General features: G+C 45.7%; 1 protein-coding gene across 2 annotated transcripts in view; it reads left to right on the top strand.

Annotated features, from left to right (window-relative positions):
• Positions 1-16,196, top strand: part of RBL2 (RB transcriptional corepressor like 2) — a 722,629-nt gene that overhangs the window by 181,517 nt on the left and 524,916 nt on the right. For both annotated transcript variants that reach the window (XM_085638866.1, XM_085638867.1), the window contains exon 8: positions 12,402-12,588. In XM_085638866.1, the coding sequence (XP_085494992.1) occupies positions 12,402-12,588 (187 nt within the window). The remainder of the gene's footprint in view (positions 1-12,401; positions 12,589-16,196) is intronic.

Genomic DNA, 16,196 nt, shown 5'->3' with positions numbered 1-16,196 from the left:
ATCATGATGAGACCAAGTGTATGGCCTGCGCCCGGTTCCGCTTGAAAAAGATCCTTCGGAATAGACGAGCGGCTAGATTGGAGGCCAAAAAATCGGCGCCTAACCTGGTTAACATATTCAGCACCGAGGATGAAGAAGTCGAGAGCGTCGAAGAGGTAGAACAATTCGAACACGTTGAAGAGCAGGATGTTCATGAACAATCGGGCCCTGCTTCGGAGCATGACTCCCAATATGACGACGAAGATGAGGAGATCTTCGAGGACGAAGACGTCGTCAACGAGGTAGGAGACGTCGATGAGGCCCTTGGGGCCGAGGAAGATAGCTCAGGTGAGGAGATAGGCCAATCAGTCGATGCGGAGGCCGAGGGAGATAGTCTTGATAAGGCTCAGGTCGAGGGATCGCCTGCGGGCCTTACCCAAGATCGGTCGGATCGTTCTACAGCCCCGCCTGAAGGCCCGGCTTCGAACATTTCAAAAGAGCCAAAAATATCGAAAAAGACTGGAGTCGATTCCGTGAAATCGAAACCAAAACCTGCACCGGTCAAATCGAAACCGAAAGTGCAACTGGTTCAGGTCGGATCGAAGGCATCGAAACCTTCCAATCCGTCAACACAAAAGAAGGACATCGGAGCCGAACAACCAAAGAAGGACTTCGGTACCGAGAAACCAAAAAAGGACATCGGCACCGAGAAACAGAAGAAGGCCCTCGGTCCCGAGAAGACGCAGAGGCCTATAGCACCGAAGGTTGGGGCACCAACGACCAAGGTCAAGGTGGTCGATCCGACTACATCAACACCGAGGAGTGCTGAGACTGCCAAAATACCCGATCAACAAGGCGTCGATCCCGAACTTCAGATCGAAGCCCCGAAGACAGGAAAGAAACCGGAGACCGCGTCGAGGCCTGTCTCCAAAGAGCCTGTCGGATCAAAAGCACCGTCGGCATTCACGTTGAAACAGGTATCGGAGTCCCTCAATCGCATCAGGGAACGGGACACTCTCGAACCGAAAACGGGTCCCGAACCGAATAAGGTCGCCAAGGCTCACTCGGCGCCGGCACCGATCAAGTTTGGATTGCCACCACCGGGGGCACCTAAGATGTTCGAACTTAGGAAGAGTATCGAACAACCAAGAACAGTGTCCACAGAAAGAACAGATGTCGAAGACTCACAGGACCAGTTTATCGACGTAGACACTGGTAGACTGTTGTTCTGCAAGCGGAAAATTGTTCCAGAAAAGGCTTTGGAATCATACAAAATTCCACTAAAACGGAAAATGGCGTCAGGTTCGACACCAGTGCTTATGGAACCTTACCAAACATATGATCAGGAACCACAATCCTTTTTTCCCGCACACTCGGAGGCGGATGCAGGAGAGGGCTATACTGAGGATACCACTTATCCTGTGGATAATGACCCTGATGAACAGCAGCAAGACCAGGATCAAGTATAGGGAGACCCTAATGACCCAGGAGACCCACAAAATGCTCCTGACACTCATATTTATAATATAAAACCATCTCCTACTGAAGATACTGCTGCATTGAAAGAGCGGCTGCCAATCACGGAGTGGAACTTCATTCTGACTCTGTGGAAGAGGATTTCTTGGTGGACACGTTCTCCGCATCAGAAAGAACGGTCAAGACTCTACCAATGTTAAAAGGGGTTATTAAACATGCTAAGGACATCTTTAAGGAGACAACCAGAGCAAGGGTATTGAACCCGAGAATAGAAAAAAAATACAGGCCAGCCCCAGGAGACCCAATGTACATTAAGGGTCAATTGACGTTGGACTCAATGGTAGTTTCTAATGCTCGCAAGAGAGCTAACTCGCAAACTACCGGTGATGCTCCTCCTCCGGACAAGGAGTCCAAAGTGCTAGAAACATCGGGAAAAAGGATAGCAGCACAAGCGGCAAACATCTGGCGCATTGCCAACACTCAGGCACTCCTGGCCAGATACGACAGGTCACACTACGATACCCTAGAAACACTGCTAGAACACCTAGCAGATGACTACAAAGATGGAGCGGAGCTCCTCATCAGAGAGGGACAACTCATTACAAAAGCGTCCATCAAATGCGCACTAGATGCAGCTGACACTGCAGCAAGGGCAATCAACACTAGTGCGATGTTGAGGAGGCACGCATGGCTGAGAATATCAGGTTTCAAACCTGAAATTCAAACTAATATCTTGAATCAACCAGTCAACCCAGACTTTTTATTTGGCCCCGAGGTTGACACTACACTAGAAAAGATTAAAAAGGACACAAACTGCGAAATCTATGGGGGCTCTACAGTCGCAGCAGTTTCGGAGTGGCTCCTTTCGTCGCCCCGGGAATAGAGGAGCAGCTAGAGGTCAGGGGTCCCAGCAGCAGTACAATAAAGGAGGTACACAGAGTACCTATAATAAGAACAATAGGGGTGGATATCGTGGATCCAGCACCAAAGGCAGAGGACGAGGACACAACAACACCAGGTCCTCCGCCAATAACAAACAGTGACGTCTTGTCACTGCCCCCCGACCACATAACACCGGTCGGGGGGGAGACTCCAACAGTTCCTGCCAGTCTGGAGATCCATCACCACAGACAGGTGGGTCAGAGAAATTGTCCAGTACGGTTATTGTCTGGAATTAACATCCAATCCACCCAACATACCACCAAGACACCGTCCTATGTCCGCAGAGCACTTGGCATTATTGCAGCAGGAAGTACTAAGTATGCTGCAGAAAGGAGCCATAGAGCTCGTGCCTGTAGAACAACGAGGGTCAGGGGTGTACTCTCTGTACTTCTTGATCCCAAAAAAGGACAGGTCTCTGAGACCTATACTGGACCTGAGACCTCTCAACCAATACATTCTGTCAGAGCATTTTCATATGCTCACCCTCCAGCAGGTTCTGCCGTTACTCAGTCAGGGAGACTTCCTAGCAACACTGGATTTGAAGGATGCGTATTTCCACATACCCATACACCCATCACACAGAAAATATCTCAGGTTCACTATTCAGGATCAGCATTATCAGTTCAAAGTCCTCCCTTTCGGAGTAACAACGGCGCCCAGAGTCTTTACCAAATGCCTAGCGACAGTGGCTGCACACTTAAGGAGACAGCACATTCACGTCTTCCCTATCCTGGACGACTGGCTTGTTCAGGCAAAGTCAGCCCAGCAGTGTGCCAGCCACATCTCCCACACCATTCACCTTCTTCACAGTCTGGGATTCTCACTGAATTATCCAAAGTCACACCTTCAACCCGCACACGTACGGCAGTACCTGGGCGCGACCATAGACACTCTGGCAGCCAAAGCTCAGCCAAATTTAGTGAGGATCAACAGCATGCAACTGCTGATAAAGAAGTTCAGACCTCAACACTCCCTTCCAGCGCGAGTGTTCATGCAGTTGATAGGCATGATGGCCTCCTGCATCTTCATAGTCCCGCACGCGAGACTACATATGCGCCCGCTTCAGGAGTGCTTAGCACGTCAATGGAATCAGACTCAAGGACAATTGAAAGACCTAGTGTTGGTGAGCGGTCGGGCATACAACTCTCTGCATTGGTGGAATCCACAAAACCTTTGCAAGGGCCGACCGTTCCAAGAGCCTGTTCCACAAATAATACTGACGGCGGACGCGTCTCTCCAGGGATGGGGAGCTCATGTACTCAATTACACAGTGCAGGGACTATGGACGACACAGCAAAAGAAGATGCACATCAACCTTCTGGAACTGATGGCAGTCTTCCTGGCGATGAAGGCATTCAAAGTACACTTGTGCAACAAAGTCGTGTTGATCCGGACGGACAACATGGCTGCCATGTACTACATACAGAAGCAGAGAGGAACACACTCTCCACAGTTGTTTCATCTGGCTCAGAGCATGTGGAGGTGGGCCATTCAGAGGAACATGTTCCTCATGGCAGAACACCTCCCGAGCAAGGACAACCAAATGGCGGATCTGCTCAGCAGACACAGCCACCAAATGCACGAGTGGGAGCTACATCCATCAGTACTCCAACCGTACTTCCAGCAGTGGGGTCATCCAGAGATAGACCTATTCGCCACAAGGGAAAACGCAAAATGCCAAAGCTTTGCCGCCAGGTTCCCGCATCCACAGTCGCAGGGCAATGAGATATTGATGAACTGGTCAGGCAGATTTGCGTACGCTTTTCCCCCAGCGCCATTAATACCGCTAGTGGCACGCAAACTAAGGCAACACTCAATGACACTCATCCTGGTTGCTCCAATGTGGGCACGCCAGCCGTGGTACACCACGTTGCTAGAACTTTCCCTGGTGCCGCATCAAAGACTGCGGCTAACACCCAGACTTTTAACACAGAACCATGGCGAAATTCAGCACCCAGATCCGCAACAGCTGAACCTGGCGATCTGGCTCCTGAAGTCTTAGAGTTTGGCTACCTGAACCTGCCTCCAGAATGTATGAATATCATCAAGGAGGCCAGGAGACCCACGACCAGAGCTTGCTATGCGGCTAAATGGAAAAGATTTGTCATTTACTGTAAAAACAATGACATTAATCCGCTGGATGCATCCATTCAGAACATCATCTGTTACCCTTATACCGATGCAATCTGGCATACAGCTCCATCCGTATACATCTAACCGCAATAGCAGCCTATCTTCAGAACAGGCAGCACCTCTCTTTATTCAGAGTGCCTGCCATCAAAGCCTTTTTAGAGGGACTCAAAAGAGTGATTCCTCCAACACACCCACCGGCACCGGTGTGGAACCTGAATGTGGTCGTCACCAGATTGATGGGTCCACCTTTTGAAACTCTACATTCATGTGAGATTCAATTCCTCACCTGGAAAGTAGCTTTCTTAGTGGCAATCACTTTGTTGAGAAGAGTTAGTGAACTCCAGGCACTAACCATTCTAGAGCCATTCATACAGGTTCACGCAAACAGAGTTGTACTACGTACCAACCCCACATTCATGCCTAAAGTGATATCGCAGTTCCACATGAATCAGACTATTGAACTGCCTGTTTTCTTTCCAAATCCAGAAAATGTCGCTGAGAGAATGCTCCATACACTAGATGAAAAGAGGGCCCTCATGTACTATATAGACAGAACAAAGGATTTTAGGAAAACAAAACAACTGTTCGTTGCCTTTTCTCCACAACACAAGGGCAACGCCATTTCCAAAGCAGGGATAGCCAGATGGATCGTTAAATGTATTCAAATTTGCTATGAAAGAGCTAAACGCACATTAACGATTCCTCCAGGAGCCCACTCAACACGAAAGTTAGGGGCGTCCATGGCTTTCCTAGGGAACATTCCTTTAGAGGAAATATGTAGAGCAGCCACATGGTCCACTATACATACATTTACTAAACACTACTGTGTAGATGTACATTCAAAACAGCAGGCAGCTGTAGGACAGGCTGTTTTCAAGACCCTTTTTCAGACTGCTGCAGCTGACACGGGCAGCCGCCGCTAATGGAGGGACTGCTATGTAATCTATGCACAGATATGAATTCAGCAGCCCACATGCCTCGAACCGAATATGCTACTTACCAGTATGCATCTGTTCTTGGCATGTAGGGCTGCTGACATTCATATCTCCCACCCTCCTCCCCGGCGCCTGTAGCGGCTGCAGCACTCAGAATTACTGTATAGCATGGTCATCACTTACTGCATCTACTCCATCACTGCCACAATGGCGAAAAACAATCTGAGGATGGAGAGGATGCCCATGCGCACTGTAGTCCAGGGGAGGAGCCACCTATCTCGTGATACTTCGAAGACTCTTCCAGGACAACAATATGCAATCATCTGGACCCAACACTAGGCGGCGATCTATGCACAGATATGAATGTCAGCAGCCCTACATGCCAAGAACAGATGCATACTGGTAAGTAGCATATTCGCTACTCCATATCAACCATCTAGAATTACTAGCAATCTTCCTAGCCCTAAAATCTTTTCAAACACAGATTTCAGGCAAAGCAGTCCTAATCCGCACAGACAACATGACAGCCATGTATTATATTCAAAAACAAGGCGGCACACACTCTCCACAGCTCTCTCAATTAGCACAGAGCATATGGAGATGGGCCATACCACAGAAAATCTTTCTCCTAGCCCAACATGTCCCAGGAGTCCAAAACACTATCGCAGACCTACTCAGCAGACAAACACAACAACTCCCCGAGTGGGAACTTGACCCGTACTTTCAAATGTGGGGGCATCCACAGATAGACCTCTTCGCCACCCACGAAAACACAAAATGCACAAGCTTCGCCGCCAGATACCCACAACCATTGTCCAAACGCAATGCGATATGGATGAACTGGTCAGGCAGATTTGCGTACGCTTTTCCGCCTCTCCCACTCATTCCACTAGTGGTGCGCAAACTACAACAGCACTCCCTCATACTAATATTAGTAGCGCCAACTTGGGCCACACAACCGTGGTACACCACACTGCTGGAACTATCAGTAGTGCCGCATTAAAAATTACACCTCTCTCCACACCTCTTAGCCCAGAACCATGGAGAGATCAGACACCCGAACCCAGCTCAGCTCAATCTTGCGATCTGGCTCCTGAAATCCTAGAATTCGGGTACCTAAATCTTCCCCCTGACTGTATGAACGTCATCAAAGAAGCTAGGCGCCCTACCACTAGAGCGTGCTACGCCGCCAAGTGGAAACGTTTTATTGTCTATTGTCATAACACCATCGATCCCCTAGATGTGTCCATTCAACACATCATAGGCTACTTACTCCACCTACAAAGGTGCAATCTAGCCTATACGTCCATTCGACTACACCTCGCAGCCATAGCAGCTTACCTACAAAACAGGCAACATCTATCACTCTTTAAAGTACCTGCCATTAAAGCCTTCATGGAAGGCCTTAAAAGAATAATTCACCCCAGAGTGCCACCCTCACCTGTGTGGAACCTAAATATCGTTCTCACCAGACTAATGGGACCTCCTTTTGAAAACCGCTTTTCTTGTAGCCATCACTTCCCTCAGAAGGGTCAGTGAGATACAAGCACTTACTATTCAAGAACCTTTTCTACAAATGCACCATAATAGGGTGGTTCTCCGTACCAACCCAAAATTCCTCCCCAAAGTCATTTCTCCATTTCACCTAAACCAATCTGTGGTTGCGAGAAAAATACTGGTAGTTCTACAGACTGTTGCAGAAAGAGCTCTTCACACACTAGATGTCAAACGAGCCTTACTCTACTACATCGAGAGAACACAACCTTTCCGTAAGACCAAACAACTATTTGTCTCTTTCTCTCCACCACACAAAGGCAACCCCATCTCCAAATCAGGGATAGCTAGGTGGATTGTCAAATGCATTCAAATTTGCTACCACAAAGCAAAACGAACGCTATCAGTTCCCCCTAAAGCCCATTCTACATAATGGGGTTTAGGGGGCTTCAATGGCTTTTGGTATTTTTAGATGTGCAAACTAAGCAACAAGCTAGTGTGGGCCAGGCTGTACTCAAAACATTATTTCAAACCACTGCAACAGATACCGGTAATCGCCGCTAAGGATGGGTACTGCTATATAATCTATGCACAAGTGTGTAATCTGCAGCTCATATGCCTCGAACGGAATATGCTACTTACCAGTATGCATCTGTTCTTGGCATGTAGAGCTGCAGATCTACACACGCCCACCCGCCTCCCCGGCTGCCTGTATCTGTTCCAGTTTATCTTATTTACATAACACACACATGGGCCTCTTCACTGTTATTACTACGCTCCATCTTTCCCTACTGGCGAAAAACAATCTGAGGATGGAGCCGAAGCCCATGCGCAATACGATCCAAAGGAGGAGTCACCTACTTCGTGACTTCCAAAGACTTTCCAAGAGGAAAAACAAATTGCAAACATCCGGGCCCAACACCAGATGGCGATCTATGCACAAGTGTGTAGATCTGCAGCTCTACATGCCAAGAACAGATGCATACTGGTAAGTAGCATATTCCATATATATATATATATATATATATATATATATATATATATGTTATTGCATAATCTCTCTATGTATATATGCTCTATTATGTATATGATATCACGAGCATTATTATGGATGTACTGCTTTCTACTGATTCAGGCATGTGAATCTATGAAAGATACCCCAATACTGGAAAAGAAAAAAAGTTACTTACCTGTAATCTGTGGTTCTCCAGTATTGGTATCTTTCATAGATTCACATGCAACCCACCCACCTTCCCACAGAGGCTCTTTTATCCTCTTTTCACTATGGATCACACTTGTGCCAGAAAATCTGAGAGCCTGTTCCTCTGAGGAGAACATTCTGGAGTGTGCTGTCGCCTGAGTGGCTGTAGTTTGGACTATATATAATGACTTGGACGAGTCATAGAGGTGGAAGTTTTTTCCTTTTAGTTTCTAGCTACTTTACTTCCTGATTCTATGTTACCTATGGTATGGTTATTATGTGCATATTTATTGCTTTTTTATGTACCGTGGGACTCCCACTCCGATGACGGGGCATGATTCATGCATGTGAATCTATGAAATATACTCCAATACTGGAGAACCACAGATTACAGGTAAGTAACTTTTGTTCTTCTTTTTGCTAAGCACTGTGTGGTTTCTTATCATCTAATCTACACTACAGATTAATCTGGTAAAACAAGCTGCTTTAAACTCCTTCAACATAAGTCTGAAGGCTGCTCTCCACAGCTACCACTTTGAGAGCTTTGTATGGTTATCAAAGATCACAAAAATCACCATAAGGGTTGCCTGGATTAGTAAGGTGCACCACTTGAATAAGTGTGCACCATATACTAAGCCAGCCTCCTACGTAAAGTCTGTTATTTAGAGTGCTTGGAAAAAGCTGAAGTAGTGTGGAGAGAATGGTGTGAGAAGGGCATGGTTTGCAAAAGCTATATCAGAGAACGCCAGTCTGACCTCTGCAAAGTTGGGCTGTTTGGGCACAGAAGAGCTTAGCGGTGCAGATTAGAGGTGATGAACAGGCATTAGATTGTATCTAGGTAAGGCCCAAACTGGGAGTGAGAACAGGGTGTTAGGTAGTTGTAGAAATAAAATACTGCTAAAGGAATACAAGGAGCGTGCTGGGGCAGAGGGGTGGTTAGCAGTGTAGAATGGAGTTGAGCTTATAAAGCAGTGAACAGTTGGAAGAAGTAAATATTGGAGGAGAGATAGGGCACAGGCAGCGGGTGGATATGAGGCAGAGGGGGAGTGTGTCATTTGGGAAAAGCACAAGGTATGGGGTGGCACAAGAGGCCAAGGTATTTAAGGAAGGGCGTACATATACTTGAGCAAAGTGGGTGTGAGAGCACAGATCATACTGTTCGCAAAGGACCGTGGTAGTCTGACAGTGTGTATTGCGTTTCCCTCCCAAATAATAGAAATACCGCACCCCCACATGGAGGCGCACACACACACACGACAAAGCAAGAAAAACACCTGGAAAGGGATTTCACACTCATAAAATGAGGCACTTCAAAAGCCTGAATAAAGCATGGGGTTTTATTTGTGCAACACTCTAACAGAAAGGCTTTCCCAGAGATATATATATATATATATGTGAGAGAGAGAGAGAGAGAGAGAGAGAGAGAGAGAGAGAGAGAGAGAGAGAGAGAGAGAGAGAGAGACACAGAGAGAGAGAGACACAGAGAGAGAGAGACACAGAGAGAGAGAGACACAGAGAGAGAGAGAGACACAGAGAGAGAGAGAGACACAGAGAGAGAGAGAGACACAGAGAGAGAGAGACACAGAGAGAGAGAGACACAGAGAGAGAGAGAGACACAGAGAGAGAGAGACACAGAGAGAGAGAGAGACAGACACACACACACAGAGAGAGAGACACAGAGAGAGACTCTCTTGCACATAAACAAATGTAACTGTTAAATGCATGGAATAAAATTCAAGCAGATAATGATAATACTGGACGTCCACTGTAAGAAATAAATACTGTTAAATACAAGTAATTAGGCACAACGAATAAACCCTGTCAAAGGAAAGCATGAAAGAAATGTACACAAAATACATCAGATGATTATCACCACTGGAGATTTGAATGTGCACACAGGCACACTCACACATCCCAATGCCAATAATATTATACATCACTAACTGCAATAACTTCATCTTAGCCCACTCCTCACTGGGGGATTCACAGCCGGGGTCAAGACACTCAGCAAGCCGGGAACTACTACATTAAATTTAGACGCGTCCATCCTTCATTCAGGTCAAAACAAAATCCCGCTTTCCAAGTCAGCAAACCCCAGTTTTATAATCTCAATGCACTAGAAACTTCTGATAAGACTGCCTCTGTGCCAAGAAAACTTACGGGAGTTGGGCATACTCCCACAAGCATTCCGAAGGCAAAGGAGTCCTCACCAATTCTGCGCTTTCACATGTTCCAGCCCCTTATCTTAGTGAAGCTTGAGAAAGTAGAAAACCTCTCCAAAAGTACAGAAAACAATCTTGAACGTGGATAATCTAAACAACGTGAGTGATCTGGGGGCTGCTTGTGTGCGCAAAGCTCAAGCTAGACAGAGTCTGAATTCAAGCTGGCATGAGGGCATGTCAAAGCCAATAGTAAAAACGTCATAAAGCTTCCTAATGTACAACACAATGCACCACTGCATATACCACCACACTCATAGACAGAGAAGTATATTCCACACCTTTCTCTCTCTCATGCATTCAAATGCACATTCCACATGTTCTGTTCCTGCCAAAGCTGTAAAAAGCACACACTTCCACTTTGAAGCTACGAGGAGACACAAAATGAATTCACAAGGCAGAGTGAATTAAAGCACATAAATTCAATTAAAACAATGGTAGTCAAAGGTCATCATGTGGTCCCAATAAATGGGAGTGCCTCTGGCACTACACAGTGCCTGTGAGATGTTAGGCTCAGGTTCAAGGGAAGTAAAGGCGGGGTTAGACACAAATTTTGGCTCGGTTAGTAGACTGGAGATCAGATCTGGGGACCGAGTGGCCTGGATTTATGGGCAGGCTAGCTGAGTGTGATCAGGAGGAGAGGCCGATGTGGAGAACATCACTGCCAACCTCCAAATAAAGAAAGCATATGTTTCATCCTGTCTGTCCTCATCTTGGCAACACCCTGGGACAGAGCAGTAAAGCCTCATTTAACTTAAATATTTGAAAGTATCACTCCTCTCCTCTCAGATACTGGCTTTCTGTCCATCGGCAGACTGAAAATAGAGGACAGTGATGGGCTCTGCAGCCAGGGGCTAACAGAACACATGAGGCAAGCTGTCACAGCCTCCTATGTCTTGAGCTTCTGCAATGCAGCAGGAACATCACACTACGAAACCCAGGCTATCTTTTGCTCCTTTTTCTTACAGTTGCTCACTTTCGGCTTGTCCTTACGCCAACAGAGTTGACTTTGGGCCTCGTACGCATTTGAATATTTTTTTACTGCATTTGGCCCATATGGCATACTGTAAGGAGTTTCCCTGGATTACCCTACTGTTGGGAACAAACAGGACTCCGGAAAGATGGTATTGTAGTGGTGACTAAGGTCTCAGCTGTAGGTTGTGCAACTTGACTCTCCTTTCTTTCACTGGGTGCATATCTGCCATAATTACACTGCCTATTTGTTATTTTCACTCTCTGGACCCACTTGCCTAAAAACAAATTCATCCAGCCAATCCCTTGCTGAGTGAAGTGCTCCCTCAGCCAATCAGAGGCCAGAAAAGATTGACACTATTTCCTCCTCACTGAATGGCTCCCTGTTGCCCATAGCTCGGTCCTGGAGCATTGTGGTTACTGTAATTACCTATGAAAAGTCATGTTCACTAGAAGTTCAGATTGCAATTTGAAATAGACGATTTATCTGCTGTATTTAGGTGCATTAGGAGGCAAAAGAGAATTTCTGCTTGTCCAGGTGACTAAGTAGATATTAAAACAACTTGTTCGGAGAGGGAATCCTAATGTCCTGGCCGTTGTGCGATATCATTTCTTCACCCCTGAGTTGCTTATGGGTCAATGTTGTATCCGCATCTAAACACGAAAGGAGAGTTAAAAATGTGAATCCACTTGTTGAATTATGTGTAGAAAGCAGTGATCAGTGACATTGTGTTGATTAACTTAATATTGTTAGAAAAGCCTCTCTTCCTGTCTCTCCCTCTCTCTCTCTCGCTCTGTTTCTCACACACTCACTCTCTCCTCATCCTCAATATGATGCCCCTCCACTCTTCCCCTTTAGGTTTATTTTCTTTCACTTTTCCTGTTTCATTAACCATCTGCTTCTTATTTCTCTCTTAACATTGTCACATTAGTTCTTTTTTTCTGTTCTTAAATTGTGGCTAATTAAATAAATTATGATTGCTTTTTGCCCATAGAAGTATAGCTTTCTGCATCATGTTACATCATCCTGTGTCTTATCTTCTACTTTAGGAAATCCATCAATAAGGTATACGAAGAGTATGTGCTCTCTGTTGGCAATTTAGATGAGAGAATATTCCTTGGGGAGGATGCAGGCCAAGAGATTGGGACGTTAACACGTTGCCTGGGCACGGGTTCTGGCATGGAGACTCCAGAGAGAGCACAAATGAAGCACAATCTTCAGCAACATTTTGATAAGGTGAGTATTTCTGATTTTGCAACAGACTCTAGTTCATGAATGAAGTGGCCTTGGCAGTCTTACTTTGTATAATTACCTTTCCTTCACATCCGGTAAATCTCATGGTTGTCCAGTAAGAAGAAATGGTATTACATCAATATCAGGACGTATTATAAGTTTATGCTGTTGCATTACGGTGCGTGACTTCCACTGAAATGAAGTGTCATGTTATTGTATTGAAATTGCATTTAATAGAGCTTACTACCCCCCACGAGACGTCAAAGCGCTGTTTTGGCGACTAGCACGCTACTCCAGAACCCATAAAGGATTAGTGGTGAATTAGTATAGTGCAATGTGAAAGTAATTTGAGTGGTGAATATGTTAGTCACTTATTTGGATTGAGAAGGATAGCGGAGGGATAAAAGAGGGAAAAAGTTAGCATTTATATAGCACTTGCTTCTCCTGATGGAGTATTGAAGTGTGTTTTTTTTCAGCGAGTAGCACGCTGCTCCGGAACCTACAAAAGATTAGTGGGGATTTAGTATAGTGAAAAATTAAAGAAATTTGAGTTGTGGATACTTATTTGGATTGAGGATAGCGGAGGAATAGAAGAGGGAAAACGTTTTGCATTTATATAGCGCTTGCTCCTCCTGATGAGGTGTTGAAGCGCTTTTTCAGTGAGTAGCATGCTACTCCGGAACCCATAAAGGATTAGTGGTGAATTAGTATAGTGAAATAGAGGTGTGCACTGATAGAATGATCCAGATTCACAGTTCTTTCACTCAGACCTACTCAAATAGACATCCTCTTTCATTTTCTTTGCAAGGAATGTATTTATAACTTATACCTTTTACTTTCTTGTCTCCTACTAAGGGACTTGTGTTAAATGCCTGGTATTAAGTGGAATCTGTATTTTATGTAAGCCCACTCAGAAAAACATGAGAAACATTTTAAATTTCAATCTTTTTCAGTCTCAGAATTTGTTGAGATTTTAAGCTGTTAAAAAAAAGGCAGCCTAGCACGAGAGGGCTAATGAATAGTCATGCGTAATGTTCATCACTTTTTAGGTCTGGCTAGACAGCACAGCGGTCGCCAGACATTATGTGATCAACCTTTCAGGAGTACTACAGAGAGGAACACATGTTGATGGATAGGAGTATATGTTTTGGTTGGGCACTGGTGTATGCTTCACAGAAGAAGTGTTTACCCTGAGAGGTAATTTGTTTCTAAAGTTGCATGTGCCAAAGCTCTTTTTCAAGTCTAGCTATTGTATTACATCAGAGCTCTAACTTTGCGTCAAAACACATACCACTGCAATGCTATATGTCTCCTAGATAATTAAGTAACTATGGTTCTTGTTGGTCTCCGGCAGCACCACGGTTGGAAATAGGGCAGTAAAATCAATGTGTTGCTGTATCATACTCCAAGCTGCCCCCTTCCATTTCCATCATAAACTTCAGAGCTACCTTAGTGTGGCACTCCCTGAGAGAATGCTGTTTTTTCTTCCTCATTCCTAATTGTTGGATCTAAGCTCCTCTGCTCCCAAAAGTTAATTTAATGATTAATTTTAATTGATTACGTTTTTCTAAATTGTTACTAATATACTTACATTACTTTATATGTAATATTTTATGTATTAAATTAAGTCACATATATAATATACTGTTATTTTACACTACCCTTCCGTGTAGTCTCTAAACTCCTTACTGACGGTTAATGCTACACTTTCCTGAACCCTAGAAACACTTACTACTCCTTAATGCTACTTTCCTTAAACTTTAAAAAAACCTTTACTACCCTTACCGATGCCCCTCTCTGAACTAGAAAACCCCTTACTACCCCTTCATGCTACCCTTTTCTAAACCCTAGAAATCCCTTGCTACCTCTTAACGCTGCTCTTCCCTGAACCCTAACAACCTTACTACCCGGAAACGATACCCATCCCTGACTCTTAAACACCCTCCTACATCTTACTAACACTATCTTTCAATGAACTCAAGAAACCCTTACAACCACTTAATGGTACCCTTCCCTGAACCCTAAAAACACCTTACCACCCCTTAATTCCACCATTCCCCGAACCTCAAAAAAAGTTTTATCCCTTACAGCTATCCTTCCCTAAAACCTAAAAAACCCGTACTAACCCTTAACTCTTGCCTTTCCTAAACAGGAAAGGTTTACTACCCCTTAAAGCTACCCGTCTCTTAACCTTAAAAACCTTTTGCTACTGCTTAACATTACCTGGCCTGAACCCTAAAACACTTAATACTCTACTCCACCCTCTCCATGACGAAGCAGGCCAACGCCGTCTCCTCCTCCTGCTTCAACACCCTCCGCATGCTTCGCAGAATCTTCAAGTGGATCCCCACCGAAACGAGAAGGACGGTCACCCAGGCCCTTGTCAGCAGTAGACTGGACTACAGCAACGCACTCTACGCAGGAGCCCCGGCCAAACTCCTGAAATGGCTCCAACGCATCCAGAACGCCTCCGCCCGCCTGATCCTCGACATACCCCGCCGCAGCCACATCACACCCCACCTGAGACCTGCACTGGCTCCCCATCAACAAGAGGATGACCTTCAAGCTCCTCACCCACAAGGCACTCCACAATAACGGACCAGCGTACCTCAACAGCCTACAGATCATTCTACCACCTCGCCGCCAAGACATGGAACACCCTCCCCATCCACCTGCGGCAGACTGAAGACCTCCTAAACTTCAGGAGACTTCTCAAGACCTGGCTCTTCGAAAAGTAGCAGCACCCCCCCCTCCAACCCTCCCCCACTCCAGCGCCTTGAGACGCTCATGGGTATGTAGTGCGCTTTATAAATACTACGATTGATTGAATACCAATTATTGAATCACTTCCATGAACTATACAAACCCCTTAATGTTTCTGCTACATTATTCCAAGCATTGGCAAAGCCAGGAGGACAGGCTTCAATGTGATAAACAGTTGTGCATGGATTATACATTAAAGCCAGGCCTGTTCGTTTTTGCCAATGCTTGTTTCTTGATACCCCCCACTAAAAACTGGAAATGGAATTCATCCCAGTCACAATGCATTGTTGTGGGAAAGTGCCCCCTTTCTGCATGGTTGCCCCTTCTTTTTGCTGAACTACTGATGTGCTTTGACTGAGTGGGCCCTGGGCTCCTGCCAGTCAGGTTCCCAGGGCCTATGTTCTTTCCCTAAAACTGCACTGAAGACCAAACCCAATTGCCACTCTCTGGCCACAGGTTCCCATGGCACGGTGACCAGGGAAGGCCTATAAGCACTGTAGCACTTATTGTGCCACCCTTAGAGGTCATGTACCTTTACACTTGCACACTGCCTTTGCAGGCTGCTTATCGTCTGAAGCAGCGAGTCCTGGATATTCAGGTTATGATACTGATGTTTCAGCCTCTTGCCTTGATTTCGGTGAGTCTGATTCTGAGGCTGTTGGGCCTCATCGCCTCTCTGCATCCTGTTGATAAAGCATGCCAGGTGGCCTATGCGTGCTCTGCAGTGGGACTTGAAGTTCCAGTGGGCACAGCATCGAGGAAATCTCACTGACATGATCCAGATCTCGGAAGGAGTGCAAGGGATCTACAGTGGTGGTTGTTGAATCGCGATTGGTTCAGAGGCAGAC

The sequence above is a fragment of the Triturus cristatus genome, chromosome 12 (assembly GCF_964204655.1).
Source record: "Triturus cristatus chromosome 12, aTriCri1.1, whole genome shotgun sequence".
Taxonomy (NCBI): domain Eukaryota; kingdom Metazoa; phylum Chordata; class Amphibia; order Caudata; family Salamandridae; genus Triturus; species Triturus cristatus.
This window is presented reverse-complemented; position numbering and strand designations above follow the sequence as displayed.